The sequence below is a fragment of the Strigops habroptila genome, chromosome 4 (genome assembly GCF_004027225.2).
Source record: "Strigops habroptila isolate Jane chromosome 4, bStrHab1.2.pri, whole genome shotgun sequence".
Classification (NCBI taxonomy): domain Eukaryota; kingdom Metazoa; phylum Chordata; class Aves; order Psittaciformes; family Psittacidae; genus Strigops; species Strigops habroptila.
The window spans coordinates 37,033,038-37,056,932 of record NC_046358.1 but is presented as its reverse complement, the minus strand read 5'-3'; the positions used below and the strand labels follow the sequence as shown (position 1 = coordinate 37,056,932).

At 43.7% G+C, this 23,895-nt stretch overlaps 2 protein-coding genes across 2 annotated transcripts; one reads left to right on the top strand and one right to left on the bottom strand.

Moving 5' to 3' along the window:
- Window positions 1-11,295: 11,295 nt before the first annotated feature.
- On the top strand, window positions 11,296-14,903 carry SSTR1 (somatostatin receptor 1). The gene has a single exon (XM_030484539.1). The coding sequence runs from the start codon at window positions 11,553-11,555 to the stop codon at window positions 12,744-12,746; it is 1,194 nt and encodes a 397-aa protein (XP_030340399.1). The 5' UTR covers window positions 11,296-11,552; the 3' UTR covers window positions 12,747-14,903.
- A 6,795-nt stretch (window positions 14,904-21,698) lies between these two features.
- Window positions 21,699-23,573, bottom strand: CLEC14A (C-type lectin domain containing 14A). The gene has a single exon (XM_030482226.1). It carries the CDS (start codon window positions 23,571-23,573, stop codon window positions 22,338-22,340), a length of 1,236 nt encoding a protein of 411 aa, XP_030338086.1. The 3' UTR covers window positions 21,699-22,337.
- Window positions 23,574-23,895: the final 322 nt, after the last annotated feature.

Sequence of the window (23,895 nt, the reverse complement as noted above, 5' to 3'; positions counted from 1 at the left end):
TAAACACATCTAAATTTATTCCCCTCCTCTCACATGGGGGTCATGTGGGAATCCTGAAAAACCGCAAAACAGAGTGTGAGCTGGATATGACTGGTATGTCCGTCTGCATTTTAGAAACCAGAGCTGTCTCCTAGTTCTTGTCTATTATGTAGCTCTGCTGGTGTCTGAGCCCCAGGGACTGGGTCACCTTGGCCATGCCTACAGAACACACAGAGGAAGACCTATGCTTTCATAGTCCAGCCTTTTGGTTTCCCCTAGAGCTTAAAGACTAGCAGCAGGGTTAGCTAGCAGCTGAGAGCAGGGACTGCTGGCTACTAAAATGCAGACTGACACATAGACATGCCTGTGGCTTAGGCACCTAATGTAGTGGGAATTAGGTACCTAAACACCTGCAGGGCTCAGCTCTCAGACACTGCAGTAGTGGTTGCCATTATCCATTCAGAGAGCGAAATATTAGATTACGTAGACTACTCCTAAGGCTACTAACGCAGTGCACAGTTCTTTATTTTCTCAGTTATTCATGTGTTTGATCTCAGAGGCAGCAGTAACAAAGGCATTCGGGAAAACGAACTGCGTAGCATCCTATAGACGAGCAGGTTTCACAGGATGAGAAACCTGTTAAATATATTCTTTGACACATAATCCATTAGATCCAACAGTACAAACCCCTAGACTGCTTGGCATGAAAAAAGGGAACGATGCAAAATCCTGGGGAAGAGATGCACAAGGCTGATAGCAAAAGAGAAAAATAGATAAAAATGAAAGAAGCTAAGTCTGGATGGCTGTATAAAAATTTTGTTTCTCAGCACACACTATTTGGAAGATTGAGGGAAACAGAGAGGGTCTCCCATCCCTTGAATAGACACTAACAAACTTCCCCCTCATAGTGTTTTGTATATATAAAAAACAGGGGTTGCCCTTCAATATCCGTTCATCATGGTGAGAGAAGCGGTGCATGAAATACCATGATGAAGTTCTCCGGGTGTGTCTAAATCAGTGGTTAATTTGGATCACTTTTCCAGTGTATCTCCTAATGACACTATTTAGTCCTCTTTGATTCACACTGTGTAGTGGTGTCTGAGTTGCAGAAACTGAATATGTGCTCCAGGAGCACACCCGGTGTACTGCCACCAAAAACAGGCACGAAATCATTGACCAGATTTGTGCTAGTCTGAAATAAAAAATGACTCGCATTGTGGCATCCAGACCTCAGCACTAACTCTTTCACTCTGCATATTTATTGTTATTGGTCTGCACCGCTTGCTAATGTAAACTTGGCCTCAAATACCACTTTTTGCAAGTGTTAGCAGTTGCTGTTAAAGTGAAAGGGACTACTAAAGTGGTTCTGGCTTCAGCCCACATGGGCAGATGAGAGAAAGGCAAGAGATAAAAAAGGAGAGGGAGAGACAAGGGCAAGGACTCCTACCAGCATGGCTCATAAAGAGACTGGCAAAGTGGTGCTCTGAAGCTCTCAGAACATTTGGGGGAAACGGAGTGGAAAGATGCAGGCTTTCTCCCATTACCAAAGGATAAGGTCTGAAAGGAGCCAGAGTCATTAACATAGGAAGGTAGACATGGATGCTGCCTATAACATTTATTTTCTTGTTAATCCAAGAGCTCAACTCTGAACATATTCTAACTGAAAGTATATAGTTAAAAACTCTCTTCTTTCCTGTATTTTATTTATATAGTATCACACTCAGCTTGCATTCTGAGATGATGGGATGATATGAGGTGCATTATTGACCGTGACACAGAGATGAAACAACCATTTACCATCCCTGCCTACTTCATGACCTTCACCTAGTCATCTTCTCCTTCAGACCGTGTTGAATATTGCAAAATCCTTTCCTGTCTGAAAATTAGAGCATCTGAATAAATAAGGTGGTAGATAGTAGATAGCATGAAGGAAGCGAAACAACAATTTATATTTCTTGTGTCAAAGAAGATGATATGCATAGGTGAGAAATTAAAAGCAAGTAGTCTGGGTTTCAAATAGAGATAAAAATAAAATTACAGATAGAGATGGACACTTATCTTGGGCAAATTGCCTGTGGGGATGACTAATAGCACCTTCACTCAAGACATGCAGGTGAGTTTTCAGACTACATGAAGATTCCTTTTGATCCTTGTGCATGTATGAGGCAGTGATGTGAACATGTGTGTTACATATCATGATATGCTTTGTTGTTTCACACTCCACAGGCTCCAGGTGGCCTTACAGTATGGGAAGAATCAATGAAAGTGCTGAATTACTGTGGAGTTTAATCCTGGAGCATCTGCATAGGGCCAGGTTTCAACTCAGAAGAGTTGCAGCTGCATTTTCAGGTATTAAGCTATATTTAGAAACAGAACAAAACCAACCAACCAAAAAAACCCCCACCAAAACAAATCTGAACTGAAAACTGGATTTTGCTTTTTTTTCTGGTCATTTAGAAAATTAAACAAAAGTCCTTCAACTTTTAATAAAATATGCAAGATAAGCCTGCAAAAAGTCTTTGATCATGTCAGGCTGGAAGGGACTGCCTTATGGTTTACTGCATGATATACCATCAGGGACTACATCAGATGTCTTAATTGGAGTGGGATTTGAAAGTGGAGATTTTCTGTTGCATCATGGTGTTTTCTCAAACGTGCTTTCTAGCATTTACTTTGTTCAATACAGTATATATACATGCAACATGTTACATATATGTTGACAAAATTTCCCTATTTTTGTAAGCTGCATAACTTTCAGAATCCCTTAATGAGAACTATTTGCAGAGATAAATAGAAGAACTACAAAAGAAGAGATTTTGAACAAGTGAGATTGAATACTAAAGGAAGATAAATTATTAAATACAGATTGTTAAATACATTTACATGATAAAAATAGCTTCTTATTGCTCCCAAGTAAAAAGAAACAATTACATGCCAGATTATAATGAAACTTCAATTTTTAACAAGATTTACTGTAAATTAATGATTGTTTTCTTTATAAATATGTTTTAGAAGACTGAGAAGTTATCCATCAGGAAGACCTGTATCATTTATTCGTATGACCTTTAAATGTAAACTCACACAGAGAGAACTCTTTCCACAAACTAGATGAAATAAATAATAAAATTTAACTGGATACCATACAACAGCTATGGTTATCCTGTAAATTTACCTTGCTCTCTGAAATCATAGCAATATTTCCTGACTTATTTAAAGTTATTTGCATGCAAACAGCAACTCCCCTTTCCCCAGCCCACTCCATTCATAATTTATCACTCCCTCATTTTGCTCATACGTTTAGTGCAGTATTTATTCTCTGACTGTATCTAGGCCTGCCAAAATAAATACTTAGCACTGGCAAACAGTATCTACCCAGCATACGTTTAAATGTAACAATTACCCTAAAAAGTCTGGAAAAGACTAATAAGTGAGCCATTTCAGAACTAGGCTGGACGAAGCACCAGAGAACAGTATGTGCTACAGGGAAGTATTTCGCTACAAGGCAAGGAGCAGAAGGCCTAACACCTCTTTCCTCAACTAGCGAATTATTTGCAATTGTGCTCACATAATCCAACACAATGAAAGTCATAAATGTCACAGGTGCTTTTGTTCAAATAAGTCATGAAATAGTTCAAGAAGCTATATTCATCAACTTATTGGGAAAGGTCACTTTTACAAACACTTTTCAAGCCCAAAATTTTTCAGTGGGTTTGCATATTTCTTCGAATGTGCATTTCCACCTCTTCTTGAATTATGAGAAATTCTCATTCTTGTAACTTATATGAATACAGCTATTTAAAGATTAAGTGATTCTTCAAAACAGAGTGTTTATAGTGAGTCACTTGTACCACATGAAACAATTCCAAGACCTCAAAGATTACACAGCAGGGAAGAAGTAAAATTATAGCAACACTTAGAAAGAAGCAAGAACAAACAGAGAATTAAAAATTGTACAGATTTGTCATCGACAGAATTAAAATGGTGGTTACACAACACCCTTGGCATGGGGATTATAACATGAATTTGTGAATAAATTGCAAGCTTGTCCCATCAAAAGTTGTTTCTGACATTTCCATTTGACAATGACAATTTTAACTTGTTTTCATTTACTTTCATTTATTAACTCTTACAGTGAAAAGATAATAGATAATCTAAAGGAGAAATAAGACAAGTATGCAAAATTTTCTTTAGGGGCAATGGATGATGCCCCTCTTAGTTTCAGAGTTTTGCCCATTCACCCATAAGTAATTTTAGACATTTTATCCTGCACAGCTACACGAAGTAAAGGAAATTGCTGTAAGCAACACCACAATTTTTCACCGTGTGAAAAGTCTTTTGAGATTATTTTTGTGTCAAGCCTAACTAAATTGTTTCCAATTTTTTCGTTTAAATATGGTAATACATATCAAGCATTGTGAAGTGCTGCAATTTTATAGGGGCTAAACGTAAAGAAAATAAATGAAACTCTCTCAAATTTTTGTGGAAACCTCATGACTATTTCTCTGAAGAAAATATTGTTTCATTATAAGACAAATCCCCATACTCAGAGCTGCATAGAATGGTTTTGACTAAGATCAACTGATTGGTAGAAATTGCAAACCAGCAGCTAATTTTATTGTTTTATAAAGTACTTTTGGCTAGCTAAGCTTTGAAATGCTACCCAAAATATGTAACTAAAACCTAATTTTCTCCTTGAGATATACATCTAAAATTATACAAGTCTTGCCAAGGAGAAGTAATTACAGGTGAGATCAGTTCTGACACCAATGTTGTAATCTGAACTCTGGATGTTTTCAGATGGCCAGCAATGTCCATAGGTATCAAATCACAACTCTACATTTCTTTCTCTTTCAGGAAACACACCGGTGTCCTCTCTGTTCAGTTATGCTGTAATGATGACTAGCAACTGTGTCATAGATATTCTGCCCCAGGACAGAATACATACCACTCTGAAACCTCAGAAGCAAGGCTCAGTTAACATAATGATCCACGCTCAGCAAAGTCAATAGAAATACAGCACTTTTCACTAGATTAAGATATTCCCCCTTGGAAGACAGCCCTACTTCCAAGTAAGAAAAAAGTGTGCTATTTTCCTGCTAGGAATATTTGCTTTATGCCCTTCAAAGTTGTGAGACTAGCTGCATTACTCTTTTTGAAACACCAGCTTTTTCCGTTGCAATTTGCATTATAGCATAGAAAGGGTAGTATTATTTGGGGAGCATGACTTCTCAGATATCATTTATCCAGCTAAAACAACATACAAATCTCCTTCATTCATTTTAAATACTTAAGTTAATCAAGCAGTAACAAGATTTTATGTACAACTATCTGTCCTGCTCTAGGCAGGTTTTAACGAAACAAGATGAAAATCTGCTAAAAACAGTTTGTCCTTGGCTATGAGTACAGCCAAAACATAGTAGCATTTCCGCTGCACCTACTGCTGTCTCTTGTCATCAAGTAACTTTTCGAAGGGAGGCAAGGACTGAAAACCGAGGTTCCAGCCACCGATAAATCGATATGAACCTGGTTAGTTAAAAGTCAATAGAATTACTCAGATTTGGGTAAGTGTGTCTGAAATCAGAATCAGGCACTATGTCTTATCTCATTCACTGGGGCAGCAACCTTGCCTTTGATAACTGGTGGAGTGTGCTGTCAGCACGTGTGTGCAGCCCTCAGCTTTCCTGAAAAAAAGATTAATGACACAGAGCAGTTTGTTGTATGATTCTGCCAGATAACTGATTTCAGTAATGCTACTCTGTGTCAGTTATTAACCACTACAGTAGAAAATGTGATGAAGCGGGAAGAATTGCGGGAAGATGTAACACTGCTTTTGTCAGAATTTTAACATTTTCAGCAGCTAAGTCTGAAATAAATGCATCTGGATCAAGATACAAAGAATCATTTTGCATTCACCAAACAACAGCTTGACTCTTTCTCTGATGAATGTGGTTTAAAACATCTGTTTTTACAGAATAGATTTTAATTTCTGAAATAATGGTAAAGTTCAAAAGACAAAATTTTCCTTTTAGGAGAAAATGCTTTCTAACATACCATTACAATGAATCACTTCCATCTGTCTATTTGCACTGCATTTTCAACCATAACTAAAATTGATACAAAGTTTAGGCACTCTGCTAAAAGTAAAATGATAATAAGAATCATGACATCTAAGATACAAAAGCTGTATTAAAGGGGAAACATTTTTAAATATGTTGACATTCTAATGTAAAGTTAAAATCTCTGCTGATTCACAGCACTTCCAGTGATATCAGTGATAAGCAAGAACAGAATTTACATTTGAGTGGTTTATATAGCTCGAAATCATCTATCTTAATCAAAAGGTCATGAAAAGTGACTTCTAAAAACATGCAATTGAAATGGGTGCTGAATGATTTTTAACAAAACTATAACGGATTATGATTCAACTAATTACCCAAACTAGACAATATTTTGCTATTTTGAAGAAATAAATGGTTGTAAAAGAGCATTCACTCATTAATTTCTCAGCAAGATTTATGAAACATTGGGTTTGAACAGTGCACAGAGCATCTACAGTTTGAACAGGAGACACTTAACTGAATTAGTCAGTGGGACCCCATTGAAATGACTGAGCCTACCAAAACTCTCTTGAATTTGCTGAAGGTTCACAGTGTGTACAAATGAGAGCAGTTTCACGAGCTATCACATCGCTGCTGTGCTGAAAAGTTGAAAGATACTGATGAAAACTATTCATGTATTTTTGTGTGGTTTAAATATTGCATAAATTATCATAGGCTTCCTTTTAAGTGTCTTGATTGTTTCCTTTTTCATGTCACAATACTCGAGACACAGTGACATTAGGTGAAATGCATCTCAACTGACAGAATACGTATTATCTGCCTTGTGAGCCATTTGTAGGCTTTTTTAGGTGGGAGGCTTTGAGAGTCAGCCTTACCCCAACAGCAAGAGAAATGTTTGTGAGAAGGCTGTTTCTAATTGCCAGTGGCTTTCTTGCCTGAAATACTTCAGATGGAGTTGGCTGGGCTAGCATTCAGCTGTGGGAAGAAAATTAAGGATTGAGCTCCCAGTATCAGAGTGGGAAGTGCTTCATCAGCTAGAGCTGGAGGGGCTTTGCCCCTTGCAGCTAGAGCTGTTGCCTTTGTCTCTCTCCTGACTTTAAACATAAGCCTAGGAATGGGATGAACTGTACCCTGAGACACCTAGCATTGCCCCAGAGGAATGAACAATGTTCAGGCATGAGCTCTTTGCACAGCCTCCCCAACCATTGGTCCTCCCTCTTGCATCCACACTGCAACTGGAGCTATGGGCTTCATGTGTCTCCTAATCCCGGGCTAAGACTTAGCCCTAGGCTTCCCAGCATGCCCCAAAAGTAACAATTTTGGGGAGATAATTCTTTCACCACCCTTCCAGGGGAGGCAGGTGTTGCTACAAAAATGGGGTACTGGAAAGAATCTACCTGTGTCTTAGGCCAACCTGCAGACTATGTTGAGAAGGTCAAGCTGCTTTTGTGAGAGGTGGATTATAAACAGAAGCTAAGACCTGTAGCCTACTCTCTACAAGCAAAGCCCTCAGGTAAAAGAACGAACTATAACAAAAATAATATGTCTAAGCATGTTCCCAAATTAGAGTAGGGTTATATCAGAATTTCTGCTTTAAAGGATATTTTGACTGTCGGAACTACGTCTTTTTTTTCTGAGGCTGAAATGTTGGCATTTAGAATGATATATGCTATTACTGAGATAAAAATCATTATTTCTAATCAAGCATTGCTACTATATCAAGTAGTTGAGGTTAGAAATATATGCTTTTGAATCATGAGCAACAGGCAAAAGAGTGTTGGTAAAGATAGTTGGTAAAGAGTAGCTAGAATTTCTCAGTAAATTGGTACATATAAACTGTGTTAGAGCAATCGGCCTAAGTGACTAGGCAGGCATTCAAACAATTCATTTTCAGAAAACGATATCTTTCTCTAATGTGAATGTACTTTTCCATACCCAAAGGAAACTTCAGTGAATGGAAATACTGAAATGCTCAAGACTTCTAAGTAAGACATATAGCACATGGTATCTTGTTATACCCATGATGGCATTTTGTTTTTTCTGGGCATACACATCAAGCAGGTATGTGTGTGATGCCTTATGAGCTCAGTACCCTTGAAGGAGTTACAATTTACACATAATTTTTTTTGAATCATTGCAGTAAGAAAGAGCACTATGCCCACATTTATTTCAACAGCAGACCTTTTACTGACCCTTTTGGGTGCAGGACATGGCCAAATGCTAGCATTGCAATGTAATTAATTAAAATGGGCCAAAGAATGACTAAAATGTCTAAAATGCTGCCATGAGTGATTATGTGTTTATATGTATAGAAATGCAATGGGAGGGCCATGCAGACAAGAACTGAAATTTTGTGGTGATAATACCACCACAAATAGTTTCAAAACCAATGCTTTTTGCTCCCATGTTCTTAAACCTAAAAGCATTCTCATTTCTAGTCACATTATTATTAAATGCCAGTTTATATGGCAAGAAGGAAACCCCTCAATCTATGCTCCATAAGTAAATGCCCCTTAAAACAAATGCTCACATAAACAAAAAATGAGTTCTATTTGGACTATAGGTTTTCAAACAGGCTAAAGTACTGCAATCAACCAGATATTCTTGTTGATGGGTCTGCAGCTATTGACTTATGCTCTTTCTCATATTAGCGACTGAAAGCTGATTCATATTCTCCCAGAATATATATTTTAAAGAAAATAATTCTTCAGCTGAACTTACATAATTGCAGAGATTCGAGCAGTGTCAGATAGCACACAGCAAGTAGATTTTGCAAGTTGTAGTTAAATATAAACCTTCTATTTCACTGTATACTGTAAGATGCTCTCATGCTAACACATCAGAAATACAACCTCTAAAACCCCATATGTAAGGCTGAATTTTCTGAGAAAAGTTTGTGTGACATCCCCAAGTGCTCTGACATCAAGCTGAAACACTCATATACAGCAATAATCCTAAGAATGGTAAGATCGTCTGCAAAGGCTGCTCAATAAATTCATTTCTATACGAGAACATAAATACAAAAAGTCCTCAAAAGTCACAAAGAGTATCATTAAATTTATGTGTAGGCGTGTATATATACATACATATGTATTCACCATCTGCTTTTTAGCCACAGAAGAAAAAGAAACAGCTTGCTTAAGGGTCATGCAAAATTGTGCATGTGCTAAACATAATGTGTCTAGGTGTATATTGATTGGAGGTAATGACTGACATGAGGAAAATCATACAGTCAGAGAGGTTACATGTATGTGGTGGTGATAAGGGGTATAGGGATAAATATATTTATTCTCTCTATAGCTAGAGAGAATAAATTCCTGCTGATGGGTTATCATGAATTGATGGTAATGCTGTGTGTATCTGCATATTAAAGTGGTGGGTAGTGATAATATGTATAATTATGATGGTGGGCAGACAGCGATAACAAGATGTGCAAACTGTAGGAGGTGATGGGTATGCATGGTAAAATGAGTAGGTTGTAAGGATGTGTGTGTGATGCTGAGCATAGTGGTGCTGTGGGGAGTATGTAGCAGTATATGCACTGTGGTGAGATTTATCCATGTGGTCCTGCTATTCATGACAAAAGTAGGTGACAGTTTATGTGAAGAGGCAGACTGGTGTCCATACAGGTGTGGTATGCTTACACATGAGTGGCTACAGCCAACAGAATAAGCAATTACTGAGTATTTTGTATGTATGCCTGTGTTGAAGGAGTGTTGATGCAATGAGCAAGTGTGAGGGTGTGTGTATTAGTGAGTAACCATGTCCAGTTAATAGAGAATGGGCAAGTGGTGGTGGTATATGGAAATTGATAAAGTGGTTAGGTATAAGTATGTAAGGACAGACAGTATACATGGAGCAGTAACATATAGGGAGATAAGAGACACATTGCCCAGAAGGAGAGGTGTATGTGAAGGTCATACATTAAAAAAACAAAACGAAACAAAAACCACATGCAAAAACGTATTCTTGCCAGGGTATAGAGCAGAGTATAGAAATGCAGTATTAGGACTATCTGCTGGTGTTCATGTGTGTTTGAAACTGGCGATGTGTATGAGGAGAGTAATGCAGCAATGGCTGCCTGGAGATTGAGTAGCTACCAGTGCATATGACTGTGTTTGTCTCATACCAGGGGGTTTGTACAAAATAGCATGGCATGGGTCAGTGCGTAGAAGCAGGTTTTGGGTGTACAGGTGTAGCGTGGGATGTTGTTGATATAGCGATGGCTATGTATGTGTAGAAGTAGTGTATGAATGGAGATGACCTCAATGGTTTGTATCACTGTACAGTGCTAAGGAGGGTTTACAGACTCACCCTGTGTGGATACAACCCTATTAGGGACATGCACATGTTTTAAGTACAATATTAAAAGAGGGGGGATTGTAGCACTGGTAATGTGATGATTGAGCTTGAAGTGATCCTGTGAGTGGAAGCAATATGTGAGGAGACAGAAGAGTGGACAGATAGTGTGTTTACAAAGCAGCATAGCTAGGATGGTCTTGGCACGGCCATGGTGTAAATCATGACGGCGAGCTGTAGTGCTCAAACTGGTGGCTGCACTCTTGGATGTGATGGACAGAGGCAGAGCACATGCTGGGATGTCAGGTAGTGCTGTGTGTATCTGCGCATTAAAGTGGTGGGTATGTTTCAGGACGAAGCATGTGGAAAGGGGCAGCAAAGTATTGTATGCTGCTGGATTGCGATGCCTGGTGGTGGTGGGACAGGACAAGGCAGGAGGCAAGGGTATTGCCGTTTGTAGACAGTGCTGTGCACTCAGAGTTGAAGGTTATGTGATGGTCATAGTGCCATGCCCAGAGCCAGCGCCATGGGGTGGGCAATACGCACGGTGCAGTGAGAGGAGAGAGTGACAGCAGCTGTGCAGGTATGAGGCACCCCTGCCCAGGTAACACTGCCCACCCGCCCATGACCCAGGCTTTTTACCTGAAGAAGAAAGGCTGGTCCCTTTGCCTGTGGTGTCCCTGCCTGAACCCATGTGTCATGGGGAAGGGAGCAGTGCAGAATGGAGGGGGAAGAGAGGATGCTGGGAGGGAAAGGGGGAAGTGCAGGGTGGGGGAAACAATACTGGACGGGGAGAGTGTGGGGAGGGGCGGAGGCGAGTGGGCACATTGCGAGGCGGGGGCAGTGGGGAAAGGGGGAGGCTGCACTTGGGCCGCCCCGGAGCCGCCAGAGCAGCGGACGGCCGGAGGGCGGGATGGGGGGCGGGCGGGCGGCGGGAGTGGGGAGGGAGGGACACCCACTTACGTCTCCTCCAGCATTTTTTTTCCCCTTTTTCCCTCCTCCTTGTAGTCGCTGGTGACGAGCCGCTGCCTATTAATCATTCACCAGCCGGGGAGCTGCAATTACCGCCACTCGGAGCGAGCGGCGCCGGCAGCCGCCTCCTTCCCGCTGCTAGTGCCCGGTCCCGCCGCGCCGGCAGCTCCGCCGGGATGCAGGGCCGGGCTGGCGGCGGGCGCCTGCTGCTCTGAGCCGGAGGAGGGGAGCTCCGGGCAGAGGATGCTCCCCAATGGCACCTGCACCAGGCTTCCGGGCGGTGCAGGCAGCGGCGGCGGCGACAGCGACGACAGCGGCGGCGGCGGCGGAGCCGGCAGCGCCTCGGAGGAGGCTGCGGCTAGGGGCATGGACTCGGGCGGCAGGAACTCCTCAGGCGCCCCGAACAGCACCTTGAGTGAGTCTCAGGGCAGCGCCATCCTCATCTCATTCATCTACTCCGTGGTGTGCCTGGTCGGGCTGTGCGGCAACTCCATGGTCATCTATGTGATCCTACGCTATGCCAAGATGAAGACGGCCACCAATATCTACATCCTCAACTTGGCCATTGCAGACGAGCTGCTGATGCTCAGCGTCCCCTTTCTGGTCACCTCGACCCTGCTGCACCACTGGCCCTTTGGCTCACTGCTCTGCCGCCTGGTGCTCAGTGTGGATGCTATCAACATGTTCACCAGCATCTACTGCCTGACTGTGCTCAGTGTGGACCGCTACATTGCTGTGGTGCACCCCATCAAGGCGGCCAGGTACCGCCGTCCCACTGTGGCTAAGATGGTCAATCTGGGTGTCTGGGTGCTTTCCATCCTCATCATCCTGCCCATCATCATCTTCTCCAACACAGCAGCCAACAGTGATGGAACAGTGGCTTGCAACATGCTCATGCCAGAGCCCACTCAGAGGTGGCTGGTGGTCTTTGTGGTCTACACTTTTCTGATGGGTTTCTTGCTACCTGTGGTGGCCATCTGCCTCTGCTACATCCTCATCATTGCCAAGATGCGTATGGTGGCCCTGAAGGCTGGCTGGCAGCAACGCAAACGCTCGGAGCGCAAGATCACCCTCATGGTCATGATGGTGGTGATGGTCTTTGTCATCTGCTGGATGCCCTTCTACATCGTGCAGCTGGTCAATGTCTTTGTAGAGCAGGATGATGCCACCATCAGCCAGCTCTCTGTCATCTTGGGCTATGCCAACAGCTGTGCCAACCCCATCCTCTATGGCTTTCTCTCGGACAACTTCAAGCGGTCCTTCCAGCGGCTGCTCTGCCTCAGTTGGATGGACAATGCTGCAGAGGAACCCATCGACTACTATGCCACTGCCCTCAAGAGCAGAGCATACAGCGTGGAGGACTTTCCCCCAGACAACTTGGAGTCAGGGAGCATGTACAGGAATGGCACTTGCACCTCCAGGATTACCACCCTCTGAGGAAGCATTCCTGTCCCCCTGCTCCCCTACTGCCCCCAGCAGGAGGGTGAGCAAGTCCGGGGCTGTGGCATGGGGGGGGCCGGGAGGGAGGGGGTTTTTCTCCTGCCCACCAAACAGCAGTGTTTGGCACAAGAAGAAGTGAAGAAAACCCCACATCCTAGGTCTGCTGTCCCATCCCCCCCTCGTCTGCCCCCCTTGAGAGTGGGTGCATTTGCTGATGCTTTGACACCCACTTAACAAATTGCCACATGCATGGGTCGATTTAGGGTCTGGTCAGCCAAGCTCTGCTACCCCTCTCTGTCTGACAAGCAGCTGTACGGGTCCTACAGCGACTCTCCCTCACCTTTTGTACAGGTTGTCCTCCCCCTCGGTCAGTGGGACCCCCCAAGCCACTGACTGAGTCAAGCCTGCCTTAGTTGAGCCCCAACACTCAGGCTCAGACTCCCCCTGACTGAAAGCAACCCTGCTCAGCATGTCAGTATGCACCTCCCCTTCAGAGAGTAGAAATGCTGGGAAAAGTCCCCCGCAACACACCTTGCCCTCCCCCAGGAAGGAGCAAGTAGCCTCTCTCTGTCCCACCCTCCCCACAGGAATAACAAAGAAAGTAGGGAGCAAAAAGGCCCCAAGAAATGAAGTGGCATAGTCATGGAGCTGTCTTCTGCTTTGCAGACAGCTTCCACCTCACTGGGGCTCTGGCTCTCTGCGCTATGCTCAGAGGAAGCAGGGCAGAACAGGTCTTTGGAAAAAAAATCTGATTACCGCTGTGCTTCAGAGCTGCGCAGCAGGTTGCTGATAGCGGGAGATAAACAGTCCTGTGGCTCACAGGGAGTGGAGCACTGAGCCAGGATTTGGGAGGAGCGCTGAGCTGGGAAATGTTTGAATGTGTCAATATATACGATAAAGTATGCTAATAATAAAGTTTAAAGGGAGCGCTAAACTGTGAAGCTACTGTCTTGCACCTGCTCCATCAGCTGTGAAACAGCAATGAAGGGAGCTGAGACGGTTTTGAATGGCCTGGGTGGCCGCAGTCCCTCTAGCCTACATGGAAAAAAAGAGATTCATTTCAAAATCTCCATCAGGCTCTGAAATAAATACTTGACAAAAAAGTAGCTATTTGAGAATAGCTATTACCCTAGCTTCAGTTTCTTCTGTTGCACTAAAAAACCATGTAATGGGTTTCATATATTGCCAATGTAATATACTGGCCCGGAGCTTCTTAATGTTTCATTTCTGAGAATTCCTGGTTTTAGTGTGTATCAGATGTCTTTTTGTTTGATTTTTTTTATTTGATTCTTGTCACTGTGTTGTGAATGTGTTTCTCTGAAGCAATCTGTACTGTGTACTTATGTCTGTGGTGGCTACTTGCAAGGTTACATTTAAAATGGGTGATGCTCAAAACGGCTCCTTTTCAGTAAAAAGGTTGTCACTTTTTCTAACCCTTTCATCTACATTGTCTCCCCCACAAAAATTCTCTCTCTTGAATTTTCTCTCTTCCCTTCTTATGACAGAACAATTTTCATATAGATGAATGAAGCTTTCTTGTTTGATAAATGACAGCTAATTAAACAATCCCTTCTATCGCTGCTCCCTCTTATCCCAGGCATAAGAATCGGTATGGACCGTGTTGAAATAATGAGCTATGTTTTTTGCTTTCTACCACCTATGTTAAGTGTCACACAGTGACAGGTGTGCTGGTAGCTGTGATGAATCACTTCTCTAGCACAATACTGTAGTTGTATTCATTATAACTACTGGCAATCTGAAACAAGAGATTGGGAAAAATCTCTAGTAGCAGCACACCCATAGCATTGTACTGGTAGCTACAGTGCTTAAGTACAGTGTTAAGTGTAAGGTCGACAATTAAAGCATCTAGCATTTGCAGTGGTGGACTTACTAGAGGTTTTTGTTAAATTATACTGTTTAACTTTTCTCAGCAGCAAAAAGCAGGACACTACTTTGTACATTTCTTTCACCAAAAATTAGGTACTGTTAAATGAATGTATAAATTTAGTATTTCAAAGCTGTCTGATTCAAGGCCATCGAAATGAGAGAAAAAATCCTAATTCACTTCTATGGACTGTGAGTCAGCTCCTTTTAGTTTAAAAATTGCTAATGTGGAAGCTGTTACATCCTTATTAAAATATTTTGTGAAAAGTTTTTACAATTGTACAGTTTCTTTTCTTTTACTTCCCAGTGGACCTCATTTAAAGAAAACATGCAAATATTAATTTTGATAATGGTTTACATGCACGTGTTGGAGAAAAAAAGGATGAAATATCTTTATAAGCTTATTTAACTTTTCACAGAAACCAAACATCTGTGAAAACAGTAAAATGCCCCAAGATTCCACACCATGCTATTTGTAGAGCTTCACTTAAAATCTCGCTCACAGTCTCTTCAAAATGGTATAAATCTCATAATCTTATGTGGTCTTTTTCACGCAGGCATATTGTTATGTATGGTCAGATTAAATAGAGAGTCAGTCAACTTTCTACTGTTGGATTTGTTTAACATCTGACATGATGAAGCAAAAGTTAGAAAGCAGTGACTGATAGCCGATACTCAGCTCTGGTGGAGAGTTGAGCCTGGCTTTGTTTCTTTATTTTTATTTTATTTTACTTTTCCTTTAGACAAAGCTGTGGTGGACGCCTGCACACCTACCTATGCACTTTAATTCTTCATGTTCAGTTGTTACAGGCAGACGGCCATGGTGATGTTCAGCGTGGGCCGGGCAGGCGAGGGCTGCCGCGGGGCCGGTGGTACCTCGGTAGATGGCAGGCTTGTCCTCCGCTGGGTACACTGATTCACTCCGAGCCAGCAGCGCCCTTGATATTACCGGTTAAAACACCGTGTGTCGCTTCAGTTGGAAACAAAACATTTTCATCCTAAACTAGCAGTTCTTCCTGCTGTTTTTCACCCTGAGTTTAGTTTGACTGTGGCAGTGGGAGAGGTGTTCAACAGCTGTAAATCACTCTTAATTTGCTCTGGAAGAAAAAGTGAGTTTATTCTGTGTTATTATTCTACATAACAGAACATAACTATCTGAAAGAAGAAAAAAAAGAAATAAAAATTGTCCTCATGAAATAACATGTACCAGAAACCAAACATAACGCTTTTCAATGCTTTCCAAATTGCAAATAAGAGTCTCCAGATTTCATATGGAAATGATCTGAAATAATGCTTAATTCACTAAAAAATTACCCAGCAGTGTGGTAGCTCTGAACAGTATCTAGTCAATGGACTGGACTATTTCCCGTGGTACGCACAAGAGAGAATGTTCTTCACATGGAACATACATCAGGTACCTCTGCAGCATTTTCCCACTCAAGGGAGGGTACACAGGAAATTACTCTCCTTTTTCATCAGGCTTCCCAGCACAGTAGCAAAGACACATCTCATAATCCTGGGGCTGCTACGTGCAGCCAGTGCACTTGAACCAGACTGGTTGTAGAGGCACTTTATATCTGGGCTGTGGATGAAAAAGGTGAGGCCACATGCAGATCCTCTGCCCCTTGTGATTGTCCCTACAACAGAGAATATCACACAGTAAATGGTTTCTTTGCATTCAGCACTCAAAGTACCCATCTGATTTCTTCTTAGAGAAGAAGGATCAGATTTCTGAATACGACATAAGCATTTCTGAAATGCCAGGTTTCCAGTGAATCCGAATTAAAAAAAAAAAAAAAAGGCTTTCTGGTTGTTTCTGAAAAACTAAAAGTCTGCATTTCAAATGTATGTGGCACACTCCATTAACACTGTGATCATATACTGTATTTTAACCAGTTTCCAAAAATCAGCATTCTAATTTTAAATATTAAAGTAAATATTAATGAAATAAAACAACCCGCTGATGAGTAAGTTATGTAAGATTTGACTGTTCTCTGCCATGTTTCCAGCAGTGTAAATCCTGTCCCCAAAAATCCAAGAAAAATAGTAATTAAAAAAAAAAGCCGGAAGAAATTAGCCAAGAAAGTAACATCAATCCCACATTCTAGACTATGTGATTTCAGCCCTTAGAAACCTTACCTGAGTCCAGGGCTCTACAGACAAGACTGTGAATTATGAATCTCTAGAGGAGAATAAAATATTTCTGCTGCATTGTGTATTCAGCACTTCCATCCTCTTCAACACAGAGCCTTACTGGGCTGGTAACTGCAGGCTAGACACAGGAAAAAAGGGTAATTTACTAATTGGATTTTTATCTGAGAATAATGCTTCTAGCTGTTGTATTTTGTAGGCAGAAATAGCCAAGACAAACAGGTGAACCAGAGAGTATTTCAAAGTATGTCACTAGACGGCTACAAACCAAGCACAATTTTGACAAAAAAAAAGATGCTTTTCTTGTTCTACTATCCCTTTTCCCCCCAAAAGTCTTTTTTTTTCTCACAGGTTCTTATGCTGTGTCATATGACTTGTGGTTGTTCTGTGGGTTCTTGAGCTTCCTAAATAGAAAGGCTCAGATAAAAGTAACGAAACGCATAGCATATGAAGGTTGTAGGATCACATCTATGTCATGGGACCTGCTGATCACCATGATGAGCACTAGAATTGAATTGCATGGCTCCGCTTACCTTGTTGGTGATAGGGCTATTTTCAGTGTGCATGTGGGCCCTACAAAACATAAACCTCTGTAAGACAACCCAGAGGGAAGCTGTGAGCTTCTGCAAGGGTGCTGTAACATACTGCACTCCATAACACTGAACAACACTGAGGAACAACAGTTCCAGTGCTGACAGATTGGTAAAAGCAAAGTGCCACAACTGCAGCTGATTCATGCAGGACTTCCAGGTACTCAAACATACAACAGCAAGCTCAAATGACTGCTGGTCCTATGGAATAGTTCAAAACATGGCAAAGCTGTGCAAAGCAAGTATGTATGAGTGTATACACACGCAACATGCATGTGTACATATATGCTTCATTCTTGTAAATATTAAACATCCTATTTGGTCCACTACAAAGGGATGAATTAAAATGTATATTGATTATAAAGGAATTAACGGTTAGTAAAATTCAGATTCCAGTTGCTAGACAGTTAGCACAATTTTACTGTTTAGGCAATAGCAAGTCTTTGTTTTGGTTTTGTACTGCTCTGACATGTATTGGAAATTGGAGTGTTAACTCTTCTACGGAGGTGAGTCTATGGTTGGAGAGGTTGAAGCTGGTAGGAGAAGTTGATCTTGGAGGAAAAAAACGTGACTAGTGTCACTGCATTATTGAGCAGAAAATCAATACGAGCATTAGTGAGCTGATTTTCCTAACATTTCAGCAGAATTATTTTGCATATCATTTAGTCACAGAAAGAGAAAAGACAATTTTAGAAGCTAAACTGACTGTACAATATTGTAAATAAGCTTTTTTAAAGAATTTCATATGTTTTCATGAAAACTAGAACAACTTTGATAGTAAAACATGCTTATTCATAGAATCATAGAACGGTTAGGGTTGGAAGGCACCTTAAAGATCATCTAGTTCCACCCCCTTGCCATGGGAAGGGACAACTTCCATTAGACCAGATTGCTCAAAGCCCCATCCAGCCTGGTCTTGAACACTTCCAGGGCTGGGGCATTCTCAAACTCAAAGTCTTGCAACCTAAAAGCACATAGGAAAAGTGGCACATACAGATGTCAGATTTTCTATTCTATTTCCCAAAGCATTTGCTGTCACAGAGAGATTACTGATTTAGATTATTTTTAATCTTACTCAAACTATCTGTTCTTATGCTTCTATGTTATGTTCTAGGGAACAGTGTAAGCCATTCTTATCAGCCTAAAACACAAGACCTGCTGGTTACATTCCAAAAACAAAACCATGCTTTTCTGACATACTACAGCCTGTGTGTTGTTCCTGGATTAATGACTGAAAATGTTTATTTGTTCACAAATCACCATATTTTGAGTAACAAACACCTGAAAAAAATATGCAGCAAGAAGATAAGGATGGATACACCCTAATAAAGATCGGTACTTGCATATCTTTCTTATCTCTCCCTCTTCAGCTTATCTTCTACCTGGACCTGCAGGACTCTCACTCTTTACGGATCCTTGAAATCCACAACAGTAGTTGTTTCCCCAGCCTTCTGCCTCAGACTTGCAATGAAAAGGATGAAATGCAGGTGGCAGGTGGGAAAGGACATAGTACATGTGGAACCACCACCATGACTCTGCCTTCCCCACCTCCACTGCTGCCTACCAGGACCTTTCCTACAGCAAAGCAGTCCTTCAAGTCTGAGATACAGAAAAGGTAAAAGGCTTGCTTGGAAGCAGATGACTTCCTGTTCACATTCACATTCCAGTCTCCCAGCCCCAGAGCTCTGCAAGTCCAGAGGAGAAAGGAAAGGCTGCACACTGGAGGAAGAAGAAGAGGCATGAGGTTTAACTTATTTTGAAACCATGGTAGTGTGGTTACTGCTGCTGTCTTGCTGTGTTTGCCTTTCAAGTAAGTTATATATCATTACTGAAACGTGTGAATCACAACTCTACAGCCTTGATAAATTTCCACATCCTGAAGAAATAGAAAATATTATTTCTGACAGAACTAAGTTGCATGTACCAGTGAGTAAGGTCCATACAATGTATGAGGAAAGATAATAAGGGCTGAAACCATGAGAAAAAAATTGATTAAGTGATAGGAAATTACACTTCCTGAGGAAAGCACAGAATCAACTTTTTAATCTTCTTTAAGCTATATACTACACTTAAAAAAGAAAAAAAGTTCTTTGAAGTATTTGAATTTTGCCTATGTCCATTTTCAGATTTCACTTTAATCCCATAACACACTCAAGCCCTCAGCAGTATAAATCCTTATTTTAAAAAAATGGGGAAAATGAAAATTTTATTTCTTATTATTTGATGAATACAAACCATTAAAAATTCATCACATATTCATGAATAGCATGTACAGCTGACAAATGATATGCCTACCAGTCAAACTATATTTGCAGGAATTAAGGAAATCTAAAAATTAGATTTAGTAATTGGCAACAAGGGACACTTTCTGTGTGTTTTAACAGGCATTTAAATATGAGTAGCCTCCCTAGAATTTCTTTACAGCTGATGTAGAGAAATGGCACTTTTAGGATGTAATTCACTGACCCTGTTTTCAGCATCTAGTCCAAAATGAGAGAAATTGCAAGTACATGCTTCTCTCTGTAGGCTATAAGGGAGCCTAGGTGAGTAAGACGAGTCTAGATGAGCTGTTAGAGATGCCTACATCTGGTGAGATGGATCCCATCCTTAGATGCAAAATAGTCTGGTTTCAGCTGAGTCAAATTATAAACCAGGGAAAACATAGCAGAGTCCTTGTGTAGTCCGTTAGACAAATGCCTAATGCTTAATCCTGAATCTTGAGTATGAGGAAAAGAACTCTGAAATCAAAATGTGATTTCACAAGAAGCCAAGGCAAAGAGCGAAATGAAAATAATGAGACAGATGAATGGTTTGTAAGAGCATGAACTTACACATTTTAACTGAATAGTCTGAGTCAAATCCTGAGAGGCACCAAAGAAGTAGTCAGTTACAAGCGCTCAACTCAGCACTTAGCTGTGTGCTTGACAAGACTCCTGAAACAAAGAACAAGAGTATTTCTAGAGCTTAGAAAAATACAGCTGGACAGTTGTATAGTCCCATTGAGCCATCTGATATGTGGGAAAGAGAAAAACATAGAAATAATAACTTAGAGAGGCTTTCATTCATCTTAGTTGTTATTTGCTTATACGGCCCTTTGTAGAGGAACGGAGTTCCTCATAGGCTGCACCCTCAAAGAAGTTACTTACAGCAACAGTAACAGGAGTGGTATTAAGACAAAATGCATTAATGGCTAAGCCATTTTCCAAATCTGTGTATATCTGAATGCAGGATCAAGCCTCCTACTGAAGTGAAATAATGCCTGCCCTCTGAAACAGAAATGTCAGATAACCAGATTAGAAAAGTATGCAGAATATCAAACAGCTTTGTAATAAGTAGCATTCTCACCTAGCTGGATTTCATTCCTGTCATGATACAATAGAATTTTTGGCTACAGACAGCCTGATGGGTCACAAATGGCTGTGATCCCCTTAACAAAAGCAAAAAAATTGTTTCCCAGATAGCAGCAGCCTACCACCATTAAGCAGAGAGAGAAGGAAAATGAAAAAGCCGATGCCATGTCATATTTTATCCTCAGCAGATCTTTACACCATATTAATCTTCACGTCTTTGCATGCAAGAAAAATAGATAATACACATTATTGTTTGAAATGGAGTTCTCCAAACTCAACAGGAAAGTGGCAAAGTGAAAGCAGTAGTCAGAAGGTCAGCTCTAAAGAGAGGAAAACAAACAAAAAAAGTGTATTTAAAAAAACCAACAACAAACAACCACCACAAAAAAAACCCCACCAAAAACAACATTTCAGAGTTTAAAGTTCTTTCATTACCCTTCCCACACCCCAAAAGGCTTGGATGAGATCCAGTTAGTTGTGTCTTACTGCACTAAGAAAACCTTGAATCAATATTTAGCATTACCACTTTAAGTGAAAAACAGCACCATATTAAGAAGAAGTGAGCATCAGCACTCTCCAAAAGCCTTTCTGCAAAGAAAGCAAGTTCTGGCACCAGGAGGAAAGCTACTCTACGGGAATTCTTAAGGGAAATCACAGAGGAATTGTTTACCTCATTTAGAAAGGGGCACAAAGGGTGAATTCTTCTATCCTTACTCTCCAGGGACTCCATGGAAAACAACGTATCTGACTAAAAAGAACGGGACTTGCATAATGTATTCGGACACACATTAACTCCTCAGAGCGTGTGGTCTGTCAACACCTTGTCCAAGTGTAAGGGAGCCACGCATTGCATGCAGAAGACAAGTTTTGCACCAACGCACCTGGGGAGAAAAGCTGTAACTGAAAAATGTGTTGCTCTGCTACAATAAAAATATTGTATGAAGTAACAAACAGAGCACTGATTTAGGTTTTACATCATCCTTTATTCTTTTCATCAGCTGAAGTATAAAATTGACTCCCTATTAACCTCCCACTGCCTCAGCAATTTAATGACCTTCTAAGTATAGAAATGCTCTTCATTTTTAAGGATGTCAGCCTGGAAGAGTATAGGTCACAGTTTCCTCCAGAAGCGTGGCAATTCACCTCTCCAAACGCTTCAGCAATTAGCAAGAAAACGAGAGCCTCCAAGTACCACTCATAGAAGGAGAGGCTTCTGAATTACAAGACGCGGTGCTCACAGCGCTCCCTCACACTTGCTCCAAGGCACCCGAAGAACAGTTTCTGAGAGGATAAAACCTCACAACGGTTGCAGCTACAGATAAGCAATCGCTGTGTCGGCCAGGATGCTGCATTTATATTTATGTCAGTACCTAAATAATTGTTTTTCATACCGGCGAAAACTCTTGGCTGTCCAAAGGCTTCAAAGCCCTGACAAGGGGGCAGCCGCCTGCTTCACGTTGACAAGTCCTGCCCAGCCAAGTCCCAAGGCACCTCTTCCTCGGCTCCCCGGGCAGCCGGGCTGGAGCAGGAGGGCCGGGGGAGCCGAGCTCCGGCCCGGGTGGGAGCTGCCGCTCGGGGCAGCCCCGAGGGACAGGGCTCCGGCCGCCCCGAATCTACTCGCTGCCCTTTGCTCCGCTCGGCTCCCCGGAGCCCGCCTCTGCCTTGCTGCCGGCCTCCGGTGGCTCTTTGTCCCCGCGGCCCTCGGATTTCTTGTTGAAGCAGAGCTTGAAGACCCCCAGGACGGTCATGACCAGGATGACCAACACTACCACCGCGACCGTCACGAGGATGAAAACGTAGTTGGAAGAGGACGATGGCAGCGGAGCAGCTGTCTTCTCTCCGCCGGTGGCTGCGGTGGGGGCGGCGGGCGGCCCCGCGGAGCCGTCGGATGTCGAGGCATGAGGGCGGCGCTCGTCCGCCCCGGCACCCGGCGGCTCCGCGGGGCCGCTCGCGGTGGTGGAGGCCGCCCTCGTGGGCGCACATGGCGTCCCTTCCAGCCCGCCCGTGGTGCAGGCACAGACGAAGCCGCCGGCGGCCTCGCGGCACCCGGCGGTCTGGGCGCACCGCCCGGTGCGGCGGCTCCGGTGGTGGAAAGCGCAGGGGCAGAGGGGCCCGTCTGCCCCCTGCCAGGCGAAGCCGCCCCGCTCGGGCTGGCAGGTGAGCTGCACTTCCCCGCCGGGGCACGCCACGGTGAGCACGGTGCCCGGCGGACTGAAGCCGGGGCCGGCGCTGCGCTCCTCGAAGGGAAGGCTGTAGTCGAGGCCGAGTGCGCCCGTGGGGCTGAGGTCGGGACAGGCGCCTTCGTACTGGTACTTGCAGACATAGCCCGAGGTCTCCCGCTGGCAGAGCCGCTCCTTCCATCCCCAGCTGGGGCCGCCGTCGGGGGCCGCCGCCGCTGCCGCCGCCAGGTGCAGCCCGGCGCAGCGGGCGGCGAGGCAGGATCGCACGGGCTCCTTCATCCACCGTCCGAGCGCCGCCGGCACCTCCTGCGGGGCCGCCCCGCCGCCGGTGCCCTCCCAGGAGAAGCCGCGGAGCGGCTGCCCCGCGTCGGTGCAGGCGGAGGCGTTCCTCTTCAGCCCGACCCAGAAGAGCGAGGGCGCGGGCCCCGCCGCCGCATCTGTCAGCAGCCCCAGCAGCAGGCGCAGCTCCGGCTCGCCGGAGAGCCAGGCCAGGCTGCCCCGCCGCCGGCCGCAGGCGCCGCGGGCATCGGCGTACGAGCCGTTGGCGAGGTGGGCGCTGAAGCAGGCACCGGCGGCCTGGCAGCGCACGACGGCCCGGGGTGGCGGCGAGGGCCGGGCCAGGATGCAGGCCGCGGCCAGGAGCAGGCACCAGGTCCCTGCCCGCCTCATCCTGGCGGCGCGGTGCGGTGAGCCGAGGGGCGCGGGCAGCCCCGGCAGCTGTGGCGGAGTTCGACCCCGGCTCGGGCTGGCGCCGGCTGCCCGCGCCGTCCCACCCAAGCGCCGTTCCCGCGCCCACGGCCCTCCCCCGGCCCTGCTGGAGGAAACGTGTCGGGAGCCGGGCTTGACCTCGGCATCCTCCGTTTGTTGGCGGGCGGGTGACAAGCAGCTCCCTGCGCTGCCAGGAAGCGTTGGCCCTGCCCGGCGGGCGGGTGTCCAGCTTCGGAGAACGGGGATGGAAAATCGTGGTACCTGTTCCGCTGTCGGAGGGGTA

Bases quoted from the DNA above. Each gene is read 5' to 3' on its own strand.
- SSTR1 (XM_030484539.1), top strand. From the start codon at position 11,553: ATGCTCCCCAATGGCACCTGCACCAGGCTTCCGGGCGGTGCAGGCAGC.
- CLEC14A (XM_030482226.1), bottom strand. From the start codon at position 23,573: ATGAGGCGGGCAGGGACCTGGTGCCTGCTCCTGGCCGCGGCCTGCATC.